Source organism: Dendropsophus ebraccatus, chromosome 7 (assembly GCF_027789765.1).
Source record: "Dendropsophus ebraccatus isolate aDenEbr1 chromosome 7, aDenEbr1.pat, whole genome shotgun sequence".
Taxonomy (NCBI): Eukaryota; Metazoa; Chordata; class Amphibia; order Anura; family Hylidae; genus Dendropsophus; species Dendropsophus ebraccatus.
In genome coordinates, this window is record NC_091460.1 from 37,489,866 (window position 1) to 37,502,948 (window position 13,083).

The following is a 13,083-nucleotide window of genomic DNA, read 5'->3' on the forward strand; positions in this document are numbered from 1 at the left end:
CACTCAGGGCTGGGACAAAGGGTAGACGATGTCCTAGGGCGCCATCTTGTGATGAATGACAGGGGGCGCAATTTTCATCTTTTTCAATTTTTTTTTTCAGGCTACTCTGATCCGCCCACCAATACTTCCCCTGCACAGTGAGTGTCCATGTATTATATTAAATGCATGGCCACTCACTACAGAAGCAGAGACTGTTGTCTGGAAGGCTAAACTAACTTTATATATGTAAGGCTAACACAAGGGGCTATACACTGTGTGCGGGCTATACTGTGTGGGGCTATACACTATTTATATTAATAATGCTAATTTATCTTCATCCTGTATTAAATGTGTGTATGTCTTTTTTTATGCAGATTTATAATTTTTATTTTAATTTTTTTTTGGGGGGGGGGCGCCATCTGCCTTCTCTGCCTAGGGCATCAAGTATTTTGATGAAACATTTCCTAATAAATAGATTGGCTGAAGAAGCCCAATTTATTTGCCGGCACGTTCACCAGACTTGACTCCAATGGATTTTTTCTTTTGGGGACTACTCAAGGACAAAGTTTATAGTCGAAAACCAAAAAGTGCTGGTGATTTTAAAAATTACATAAGAGATGAATTTCAAGAAATTAATACCCATAGAGACTTGTGTAAAAATGTTTGTCGAAGCGTAAGAGGCAGACTTCAGAGCTGGGAAAATTGTGATGGTAAACAGCTTGAGCACCTGGGTTGATAACATTTAAAGGGGTCCTCCGGGCTGGGGGCTTTTTTGTCTATGGCCGGGGAGGAGGTGGATGAGGGCAATGACGTCCCCTTACCTCCCCGGTTCCAGCGCTGTGCCCCGGATCGCGCCGCTCCCGGTCTGCGCTGCCCGGACACTTCCTGGTCTCTGAAGGGGCTTGAGACGTGACGTTTCAAGTTCGCTCAACCAGTTAGTGGCAAGGGCAGGATCCATAGACAAAAAAGCCCCCAGCCCGAAGTACCTCTTTAAGGGCTTTTGTATTATTGTTCAGAATAAAATGTAATTGTGAATGTTATGCTTGGGTTATTAAATATATATGTATAAATCAAAATAAATGTTCTTATTGTCTGTCCACCTACTATATATAAATATATATATATATATATATATATATATATATATATATATATATGCTAAGTGCATGGAAGATCTTTCAGTGTTTGAAATCTGAACAACATTTCAGCCCTGAATCACAATACATTAAATAATTGTATAATATGGTTTTCTACTTTCCTATGACCTAGCAAAACATATGGGTGTAATGTATATGTTGGAAGCATAAAACATGTACACTACTGACATAAATCACTGGTGAAAAACATTCCGATATTAGCAGTGAATGTAACAAGGCCATGAGGAATGCTGGGGATTCAGCTGCCTCCATGGAAAAGATAGCAGCAGGAAGTGATAGGAGGTAAAGCTATAAACTAATAACAACATCCTAAAAACTTTAACGCAAACAAGATAAAACTTCACAACCTTTCTACCACATTGGTTTAGCCATAGGGGTGTAGAAGTAGCAGGTAGACATGGGTTCCAACCCCTAAGGGTCTTACCAACCATTATACTTGGAGCCCACCTCCTCACTGCCCTGACCATGGTGACACAGGGTTCCTAGGATGTACTGAGATTCTTTCAACATCTGTACCCCAATAATGGGACTAGGGCTTACTCTGTACACTGATGTAACATTTTACTGTATATAGAGTTCTCTTTTTCTATAAAATTAAGAGATATTCTAGCCAGACATTTCTGCCTCTAAGAAAGCTGGGTGGCTACTAATATATATATATATATATGTATATACACACACCTACCATTGTTATCATTATAACTCGCCGTCTTCCAGCATAATCAGAGGCTGCTCCAGTGAGCGGTGAGCAGATAAATTGCAACAGAGAGAAGAGGGATCCAATAAGACCTGAAAATAGTGAACATACATTATAGTACCACAGTGCATCCATAGATACATGCCATTACCTGACTATAGGAAAGCCACCGTTTTCACTCCAGGGATTAGGACATATATCCAATGGACACCAGGGACAGAGACATTGGGACTTAAAGGGAATGTGTCACCTAAATTTTCTTTTACTGATTAGAATCAGATACTAAAACGTGTTCTTTTATTCTAATCTGTTTCTATTTTATGACTTTATTTTTTATATTTCACTTTTTGTACATTGTTATGGGGGCTGCCAAATAGCATAAGCTGTTCTCAACAGCATTTAGTGACATGCTTTACGGCAAGACTCATGGACATAGACGACAATAGACAGACTCTTTCCCCTAAAAGATATACAAATCCCCAATATACACTTATTACAGGAAATGCACATAAAGTGCTTTCTTCCCTGCACTTACTACTGCATCAAGGCTTCACTTCCTGGATAACATGGTGATGTCACTTTCTGGATAACATGGTGATGTCACGACCCGACTCCCAGAGCTGTGCTGGCTGTGGCTGCTGGAGAGGATGATGGCAGGGGGATGCTCAGTGTCCCTCCAATGCCCTGTGTCCCTCAGTGTCCCCCTGCCATCATCCTCTCCAGCAGCCACAGCCCGCACAGCTCTGGAAGTTACATTAGAAAAATGACACCAAAAATTCTTGTTTAACATAAAAACATTATAAAAAATAAATGATTTTTGATGATGCATTCCCTTTAAGCACAAGGGATTGCAATCTGAAACCACAGGACACCAGAGACATGAGCCAATAGACGCCATGTTCTAGGGCATAATGCTGCTAGGTACCAGGGACTGGGATGTAAACTTGCTAAACATCAGAAACTGTTTATTAGACCCTGAATCTGGGACACTGGGCTTTAGGAGACCAGGGATTGGGACCTGAAACCAGAGGACACCAAGGGCACAGATCACTGGATACTATTTACTGGGATGTAAAGCTGCTAGACACCAGGGACACATAGACATAAAGCCACTAGACAGAAGAAACTGGGACATATAGCTGAGAGCAGTTGGACACCGATTGATCCAGTATTGATGGCCTATTGCAAGAAGAAGTTATGCCAAAGTTCTGGAAAACTCATACCAGTCACCTGGGACTGGAGACCACTCAGTACTGAACTGAATATTCAAGACAAATGAAGTTACTAAGAAGCGTGAGAACTTATCTTTACAACCAAATCCCTTGTGGTTTATGAGTTTCCTGTGCCAATAGGCTGTCTACAAGCTGCTCCTGTAGTCAGGTATGAATTGCGTCATACATCATATAATTAAGGTTAGCTAGGGCTAAGCAAGGAAGAAGGAAATGAAAATTAACAAAAAACTCATTAAAAAAGTTTGCATTTGAATGAACAAAGAGACACATGAGGCCAAAGCTCAGCTCCACCTTGGACAAATTTCAGTCAATAGAATCTTTCACATTACGTAAGTTAGATGTATAGAGAACTGATCATTTGTTGGTTCATGGATTACACTATTCACACCCAGAGATGACTTTGTGCATATAAAGGGTAAATCATATTTTAAAAAATATTATTTACCTCCCATTGAGGTGTGATTAACAAACAGTTTTCCTGTCAGCCATGACTATTTAGCAGCTGAGGACTGCCCCCATTCCTACATGACTTAAAAAGTATGTTTTTAGGCCATATAGGTAACGCTCATAGCAATTACGTATATGGCTAGAAACAGTGCTTGGAGCCATATAATCATGAATTTATGGCAGCTGGAATTTTGTAGTGATTGGATCCTTTTAAGCCTCTCCTCCCTACAGGAATGCTCAACCGTGCCAACTGTTCCTATGTATGGGGAGGGCGGCAGCGGATGGAAGAGATAACCAATAGCCGATTGTTTGTCTGTCAGTTATTAAACGTGTATGGGGACCTTCAGTGTTAGGGTCCTATTACAAGGCCCAATCAATCAATAGATTGGTGCTCGTTTACTAGGCCTATTACACGGCCCGATAAATCGTTCAGCAAGGGCTGCAAGGATGTTGTTAGCGATGTCCATGCAGCCCTTGTCCAAACAATTAATAGCTTACCTGTCCACGCTCCCGATCTTCTCCTGCACTCCCGGCACGGGGCTCTGCAGCTGTAGAGCAGCTTATCTGAGATGAAAGGCCACTCAGACAATTACATTGGGCAATCGTCAGCGGTGTAATACCGATGCTCGGTCAGCGGCCAATGATATTAGATATGGGCCTAAAGAAACGATCAGCCGATGATTGTTTGATCGACTGATCTGTCTCTATTACACAGAGCGATAATCTGCCGAATCAGGCCAATTATCGCTTCGAGTAATAGGGCCCTTACACTCTGCCTTTTCATACTGTGTGAAGCAGGACAGGACAGGTCCTTCAGACACTCTTTGTAGTCACACTCCTCTGGACAAGAAATTGGAATCTTGAACAAAGAACTCTAAATAGGGTTTATGTCAATGGATTTTCTAAACTGAACAATCCCTTTAAATGAAGGCAGACCACCTCTTATCCCCATATCATAACGGTGAATTCACAGATACTGAATGCAGTTATTTCGGTAGATCACAGCTCACCTCCGAACAGAACGCTGTTGTATTTCCTCTCCTGGGGAACCCCAATTGCTTCAGCAAACCAGTCCACTGTGTGCTGTAATGTCTGATAAAGTCCATCCTGGATAAGAAGAAAAAAGCATGATGAATTTGTATTTTATATAACCAGTTTACACAAACTCTATATTGTGTTATATATTAGTATCTTATATATGTACATCCTTGTATATAGCTTTTATTGGAATCTCAACCTCCACCAATAGGAGTGATCTACTCAGGTAACAGCGGCCTTCTATACAGAGTAATATGGTGCCCCTCGGCTTTTGGTGCATATTCACCAGTACTTATAAGCTATTGGCTGTGAATTTCTTGCATACAGCCTTATAAGGCTGGGTTCACACTACATATATTTCAGTCAGTATTGTGGTCCTCATATTGCAACCAAAACCAGGAGTGGATTAAAAACACAGAAAGGATCTGTTCACACAATGTTGAAATTGAGTGGATGGCCTCCATTTAATGGCAAATATTTGCAGTTATTTTAATACAACGGCTGTTATATTGAAATAATGGCAGTTATTTACTGTTATATGGCGGCCATCCACTCAATTACACCATTGTGTGAACATAGACTTTCTGTGTTTTTAATCCACTCCTGGTTTTGGTTGCAATATGAGGACCACAATACTGGGTTCACACTACGTATATTTCAGTCAGTATTTGGTCAGTATTTTGCAACCTCAACCAGGAGTGGATTGAAAACACAGAAAGGCTCTGTTCACACAATGGTGAAATTGAGTGGATGGCCGCCATATAACAGTAAATAACGGCCATTATTTCAATATAACAGCCGTTGTTTTAAAATAACAGTAAATATTTGCCATTAAATGGCGGCCATCCACTCAATGTCAACATTGTGTGAACAGATCCTTTCTGTGTTTTCAATCCACTCCTGCTTTTGGTTGCAATATGAGGACCAATACAGACTGAAATATACGTAGTGTGAACCCAGCCTAATAGTAGGTAGTAGTGTTCTATAATTAAAGTGGCAATGATCCAGTGGCCACAGGGACTCTTTGTAGTTGTACACATAGTAGATCCTCCCCGGATCCAATAATAGCTTAAAAATAAGAAAAAATAAAATTCCCTGTAAGTTTCCTGTAAGCCATTAATAGACAAAGGCTGTTTAGCACAATCTATGACACATAATCAGACAGGGTTGCAAGTAATCTCTCTTTTGCCACCTGAATTGATAGCCATAGGTTGGATGATAGGTGGCACACCATAGGTTGGATGATAGGTGGCACACCATAGGTTGGATGATATGTGGTACACCATAGGTTGGATGATAGATGGTACACTATAGGTTGGATGATAGGTGGCACACCATAGGTTGGATGATATGTGGTACACCATAGGTTGGATGATAGATGGTACACTATAGGTTGGATGATAGGTGGCACACCATAGGTTGGATGATAGGTGGCACACCATAGGTTGGATGATATGTTGCATACCATAGGTTGGATGATAGGTGGCACACCATAGGTTGGATGATATGTTGCATACCATAGGTTGGATGATAGGTGGCACACCATAGGTTGGATGATAGGTGGCACACAATGGCAATCATAGAAAAAAAGTAAGTAATGGACCCCCATTCTGTTCTACCACCCCAATGAGAACTCCCATTGTCTCCTTTCCATAAACCTTGGACCAGTCCCCCACCTTTAGGTTAGCTAACACTTTGTCAAGAAACCAGGACTGGGACTCGTCTTTGCTAGGCATTACGATCTGCCACTTGGTAGCACATTTGCATCAATACTTACATTAGACTTGCTGTAATGGTCCAATATGGAAGGCAAGAGAGGCAAGATCAGGGTAAAACCCAAAAGGTCTATGAGCAGAGCCAAGAAGACGACAGTGATGACTCTGTGGGAGCTTTGTTCTGGCCCTTGCTGGGTCTTTTCTGTCCTCTCGCCCATCCTCCTGGGTTCTGCTGAGTTCAGTCACCTGTAACATAAGCACACTCCTGAGAACTGCTGCCTACTTCAAGGATCTACCTCCCAATGAGGTTTATAGTGCTGACTCATGGACGTGCACTTTATAGTAGGTTACAGTGACATTCCTGGTGCTCTGGGGAGAAGTTCTCAACCACACAGTTAATATTTCGTAATAGCCAGAAGTTGCTACAGTATTTTAAGCAGGAAGCATGGCATGAATGGTAAGATTATCTGATCAGGAAGCCAAGTCCTGCAAATGAACATGTTACATAGTCTTTAATTGTGCAAGCAATGTTTTTTTTAAGGGTCTTGCACAAAAGAAAAAAAAAGCGTTATAACTAAAAAACCCACATATTGGCCATTTCTAAACACTACCATATAGCAATAGGGTTGCAAAGGTGGCTTTTGCAATGAGGATCCTAACCCTTATCTGGGTATCTACAAACTGATCTATATCTCCATCAAGTGTACATAACTATTTAATGGAGTCTACAGCACTCATGAACATTAGGCATGTGTTGAACCTGCAAAATTTTAATAGGGATGGCTGACCATCTAATGTGTATGGGGGTTTTCGACTCTCCAAAAGATGTCAGAGGAGGAAAGGATTGTGCATGTTAAGTTCAGCTGCACACCCCAGACTAGACACCCTAAACTAAAGGCCCTATTCTACGGAACGATTATCGTTGATAAACTCGCTCCAACGACTACTCGTTAACGATCACTAAACGATTTTTTTAAGCGAACGATAACACATGTGGGAACGTGAACGATATATGTAGTGTAACGATTATTTTGCGGTCGTTACATGGTCGTTTAAAACGTTCGCCGGGGTGATCATGACTAGGGATGGTCTGAACCCTCCGAGGTTCGGGTTCGTATGAACCTGAATGCTCGGCATCAGATTCCCACTGTCTGCTCGCTCCGTGGAGCGGGCGGATACAGCGGGAGGACCGTCTGGAAAACTGGGATACAGCCTATGGCTATTGGCCCTATTCCACGGGTCGTTTTAGAGGAGCAAACGAGCGCTATTAGCGCTCGTTTGCTCCTCGTTCGCCGCTCGCTGCCGCCGCTATTCAACGCGGCTGCAGCGAGCGGGTGAGTGCGGGAGGGGCGGCGGGGAGCTGCGGGGGGGCTGCTCGGAGGATCGCTGATCGTCCGGGCAGCCCATAGGATATAGCAGCGTCTGCTGCCGATGCTCCTATTCAACGGAGCGACGGCAGCAGATCGCTGCTATATCAGTCGCTTGTTTTTCAACATGTTGAAAAACAAGCGACTGCAACGATCAGCCGACATGAACGATGTCGGCTGATCGTTGCACTCTATTCCACGGAACGATTATCGTCCGTAGCGGTCGATATCGTCCGAAAACGAACGATAATCGTTCCGTGGAATAGGGCCATATGGCTGTATGCCAGTTTTCCAGGCGGTCCTCCTGCTGGACCCGCCGCTGCACAAAGCGGGCAGACAGCGGGAATCATTACCGAGAGTTCGGGTTCGTACGAACCCGAACCGAACTCTGTTCGGACCATCCCTAATCATGACCATACGACACACCAACTTTTTTATTTTTATTTTTTACAAACGACTGAAAGATTTCTAATTTTACGAAACGATTAGCGAATTATCTTTCAAAGACCAGCGATTTTTTCCCAACATGCTGAAAAACGATTTTGAAAGACAATATAACGATTTCGCCTTTGTCGTTCGCTTGTTTACACCTCTTCTACGAAGCGATTATCGTTAACAAGCGGTTGTTGGAGCGAGTTTATGAACAATAATCGTTTCGTGGAATAGGGCCTTAAGACAGACCCCAAACTAGACATGCAGACACTCACCTCTCCCCGTTCCTGTAACGCCTCTACACTGGGCATCACTGCAAAGAATGTCTTGATGCCAAGGGCTTTCATCAGGATGTTGTCTGCAGCAGGAGTGCAGGAATATCCATCCATGCTGTGTATAGGCAGTCACTTGTCAATCAGCAGCTGGAGAGCGGGGGGATGGGTGTGGCAAGAATCCTATTCTCCTGCATATTAGGAGAACTGCTGAACAAAATGATGTAAGTAATACACTGATCTGTTCAGCATTTCTGTCACTAGTTTATACACCCCTCATTTAAGGCAGCATAAACCTAGTGACAGATTCCCTTTAATTATCTCTGCTAACAACTGCCTACAGGCCCATGTCTCTTGTAAAATATATGATCTGGCCCCATCTGTAATAGATGTTAAGGCTTCTGGTCTGTAGGCTACTGTGGATCTGATTTAGTTTCCTGCTCTGTGAATAGTTAAAACAAAACTATGTCACAGGGATCTGCTTTCTCTGAAGTCATGTAAATCCAATGCAGCCAGCAGAAAACATGATCTCACAGGAAACAGGGCTATGGTCCAATGGCTCGGTGCTCTTAATGTTGGTATGTTGTCTACCTGGGTGGGCTTTTGTATCATTTGCTAAATCTAAATTGTATAAAATAGTATTAATGCTGGGAAAAGCTTGAAGGGGGGGCTATCCTTCTGACTTATACAGGGCGCCTCCTGTCTAGAAGGCACTGTTATAAGGGAATGCAGATGGTGAAGTGCCTGTAATCTGGCATTTGATAATCCAGAAAGATTTATGATTCTGTATTTGTTTCCAGTACAGATTTACAATATGATCACTACGATTTCCTAAACCAAACCTGAACCAAGGCCTAAGAGTATTGATCTCATTGGGGAATTACACACAACCTCCAACTACTGTACAGGTTCCATCTGATTCCGTACTGGCAATAGATACACAGTCTAATAGACTATGCCTCAACCTCCATATTCCTCTATGAAATTGCAGCCATACAGAAGTACAGTAGAAACATCATGAACATCTACTGAAGTCTTCTAGAGATGAGTGAACCTTGAGCACACTCGGGTTTGTCCGAACCTGAGCGTGCGATATTTGGTTACCTGTGGCCGAAGAAATTGGATGCAGCCTTAGGGAGTCCTGAAAAACATGAATATGGCGGCCTATGGCTGTAACCATGTTTACTAGGCAGCCATAGGGCTGAATCCAATTTCTTCAGCCACCGATAATCAAATGCTGCACGCTCAGGTTCGGACAAACCCGAGTGTGCTCGAGGTTTGTTGATCTTTACCAAACAGGACCAAACATAATATGGCCATGTGCATGAAATATTTATAGCAAAATCTGGGGTGAGATTTAGCAAAACTGGTAAATGGGAAAAATTGAGGAATTGTTCATGGCAGCCAGATTCCAGCTCTCATTCCTCAGAGGCCTTCTGGAAAATGAATGGAGAAACCAGACTGGTTGCTATGGCAACTCCCCTACTTTTCCTTTGCCTAGCCAGTTTAAAGGGGAATATTTATCAAACCTTGTGCAGAGGAGCAGTTACCCGTAGCGACCAAATTCCAGATTTCACTTTAAAAAAAAAAAAATTAAAAGCTGTAATCTGATTGGTTGCTATGGGCAACTACTCCACTACATAAGTAGCCTTAAATTTACTTAGTTTCCTCTTAGCCACCACCCTTTTTTTATGACACCTCACTAACTTGACATAATTTCCGGGAACCATTGTCAAATGCCAGTACTTCTCCCTTGATGTGTCTATATCAGCCCTTTAGCTGTTGCAAAACTACATTTCCCATCATGCCTGCCTCATGCCAGTTTTGGCTGTTCAGGCATGTTGGTAATTGTAGTTTTGCAACGGCTGGAGGGTTAAAGATTCCCAATGCCAACCATTTATTGCTAACGAGAGCCACAAATAATGTTCATAACTTTAACCAGCCATCCGGAAAGACCGCTGTCATTTTTACATAGTGGGAACATAGCCTAAGGCTATGTTCACATAACGTTGTTTTCTAGGATGGCTGTCATTCAAGATATTTGGCCATCAAATGGCTGGCTGGTGGTGTGAGAACCTAGCCTAAGAATCCATTATATTAATTCTTCGACCCATTGGAACTGTAATCGGGCAATCATCACTTTAAAATTCTCTGCCCGTGTAATAACACCCAACGATCAAACAACAAACGAAAAGTCGTTAATCATTGTCTTTCAGCACGTCGAAAAATCATTGTTGGTAGCTTGCCGATCGTTCGTATATCCGTGTGCCTAATAAATTGTTTGCAGATAAAACATGTTATGTGGTTTGTTCTGAGGAACGATTAGTGACCATATAACGACGCAAAAATTACTGTTCATAACAGTAATTGGTGAATTTAATAAACATTCCCTTATTACATGACAGTGAGACCATCTTACATATTGCTGCGTTTACACGGAGCGATAAATCGCCCAATTGTACGATTAACGATTTCGAAGTAACAATAAATCGTTTCAAAAATTTGTTATTGCGATCGTTTTAAGATCGCTTAAGCCTATCTCATACATAGGGTGAATCGGTGAAAGATTGTTTACACGAAGCGATCTGCGAATTTTTAGCGAACAACCAACGATGATTGGAGAGCACGTTAAGGGTACAAACCCACTTGACGTATTTGCTGCGTGAATCAGTCTTATAATAAGCAGGCAAAACGCAGGTTGGCTTTATACAATTGTTCTGTGTTAAAATACGCAATTGCGTATTTTTGAAGCGTGAAGCTTGTTAGCAAAGCATCAGTTGTTAACAACCTGTGCGAAAAACGCATGTAGCTTCACGCTTCAAAAATACGCAATTGCGTATTTTAACGCAGAACAATTGTATAAAGCTAACCTGCGTTTTGCCTGCTTATTTTGTAAGACTGATTCACGCAGCAAATACGTCAAGTGGGTTTGTACCCTAAAAGATCAAGATTAATGATTTCTCGCTCGTCGCTTGATCGTTCGCTGTGTTTACACAAACCGATTATCGCTCAAATGTGATTGTTATCGTGAAAATTCGAACGATAGTCGTTCCGTGTAAATGCAGCATTAGACATCACAATTATGTTACATCCTAAACCCTGAACAGAAATGTGACCATCAGTCGCATTTCCTCGCCCATCATGAGGCTCCCGTCACGTCTTCTCCACATCCTTTATGTGACTCAAGTTACGCATCTTATGATCTCACATAATAGTAGCCATGTCGCCTCAAGCAACTGAGTAACACCTAAAGCTTTTAACCCCCTTAATACCGAGCAGGTTATTCCTCCGCCCAGAAGAAGTGAAAAGTTTTCATTGCACTTCCTGTCAATCAGCCCCCACGTTTAACTCTTTTACTGCTGAGTGGGATACGTTGCCCAGGGTGCAGTGCTGCTCATCTTCTCCTGAGGCTAAGATTACAGCCATCTCCTCTACCTGTAGCTTGCTCCTCCATCATCTCCTCCTCCCTGTATTCCTGTCTGTTTTGCTCCTCCACACTGCAGTATACACACTTCTCCCCCTCTGTGCTGTATATACATATATTATTACTGTGCGCTGTCTCATTGAGACTCTTACCCTTGTCTTCCTGAAGTCTCACCGTGCTGTATAGTGCACTCCTTCCTCCCTGTCCCCTCCTGCTGCCGGCATTGGCCCTCCCTTCTTCTCTTCCTCCTCCTCCTACAGCATCAGATTTCCCTGCTTCAAGTCCTGTCTCGAAACTTTGGAAACTTTTCATATTGAAAGATGTAACCTGTACAACCTATATATAAATATAATTTTTTTCATTAAAGTGAATCCAAAGTGGAGCAAAAGTACCAAAATGTTAAATAGTGGAGAAGCTGCATGCTGCAAGCAAGCGTCCATTTTTCAGATCTGCCTTTTAACGTTTCCAATATTTTAGTTTAATAGTTACTGTTAAAGGGTTTGTCCAGTATCAGCAAAGCATAGCTGCTTTCTTCCAGAAACAGCGCTATTCTTGCCCTCAGTTCAAATTCGGCATTGCAGTCCATTTTCATTAAAATGAATAAAGCCGTGATGTAATACCACACACAACCTGAAGACAGGTGTGACGCTGTTTATTAGAAGAAAGCAGCCAAGTCCTGGACAACCCCACTTAACGCTTCTAAATGTGGTCACATACAACACGATGATGAAAAATACAAATCCACTGTTTTCTTGGTGGTGGGTAACAAATTGCACACAACTTTTACAATTCTCTGCTATAAAAGTTGTGTACAATTTGTTAGCCACCAACCCACCCGCTTAGAAAACCATGGCTGCTTTCTTCCTGGAAAAAAAAATACGATTCTTGCTGTATTGTAATACCACACACAACCTGAGGACAGGGGTGGTGCTGTTTTTTATTACATAAAGGGTTTATTGGCTGTAATTGCTGATAATCGGCCAAATACGGCCGATACTTGCTTTGTGTAATAGGGCCTTTAATCTGTGTCTGTGGTGAAAGAAATGAAAAGTAGCAAAGGAAGCAAACTACCCCATTGTTCCCTGCATCTGTTTTGGACTTGGAGATGAAGTAAATATTAGAAGCTAAGGTTTCCTTAAAGGGGTTATCCAGCGAAAATCTTTTTCTTTCAAATAAACTGGTTTCGGTTTTAGAAAATTATATAAATTTGTAATTTAAAAATTTCAGGTCTTCCCATACTTATCAGCTGCTGTATGTAAGGCAGGAAGTGGTGTTTTGTTCCCAGTCTGACACAGTGCTCTCTGCTGCCACCACTGTCCAAAA

At 42.1% G+C, this 13,083-nt stretch overlaps 1 protein-coding gene across 4 annotated transcripts in view; it reads right to left on the reverse strand.

The window, feature by feature from the left end:
• Window positions 1-11,988, reverse strand: part of MFSD10 (major facilitator superfamily domain containing 10) — a 34,525-nt gene extending 22,537 nt beyond the window's left edge. Inside the window, exons 1-4 of one of the 4 annotated variants that reach the window (XM_069977346.1) lie at window positions 11,913-11,988; window positions 6,328-6,511; window positions 4,523-4,619; window positions 1,822-1,925 (exon numbers count right to left, since the gene is read on the reverse strand). In XM_069977346.1, the coding sequence (XP_069833447.1) occupies window positions 1,822-1,925; window positions 4,523-4,619; window positions 6,328-6,483 (357 nt within the window). In that variant the 5' untranslated portion in view covers window positions 6,484-6,511; window positions 11,913-11,988. Of the gene's footprint in view, window positions 1-1,821; window positions 1,926-4,522; window positions 4,620-6,327; window positions 6,512-8,339; window positions 8,363-10,043; window positions 10,105-11,771; window positions 11,795-11,912 lie in introns of those variants that run through there. The other 3 variants (XM_069977348.1, XM_069977347.1, XM_069977349.1) reach the window with 3 other exon arrangements.
• Between the last annotated feature and the right edge of the window lie 1,095 nt (window positions 11,989-13,083).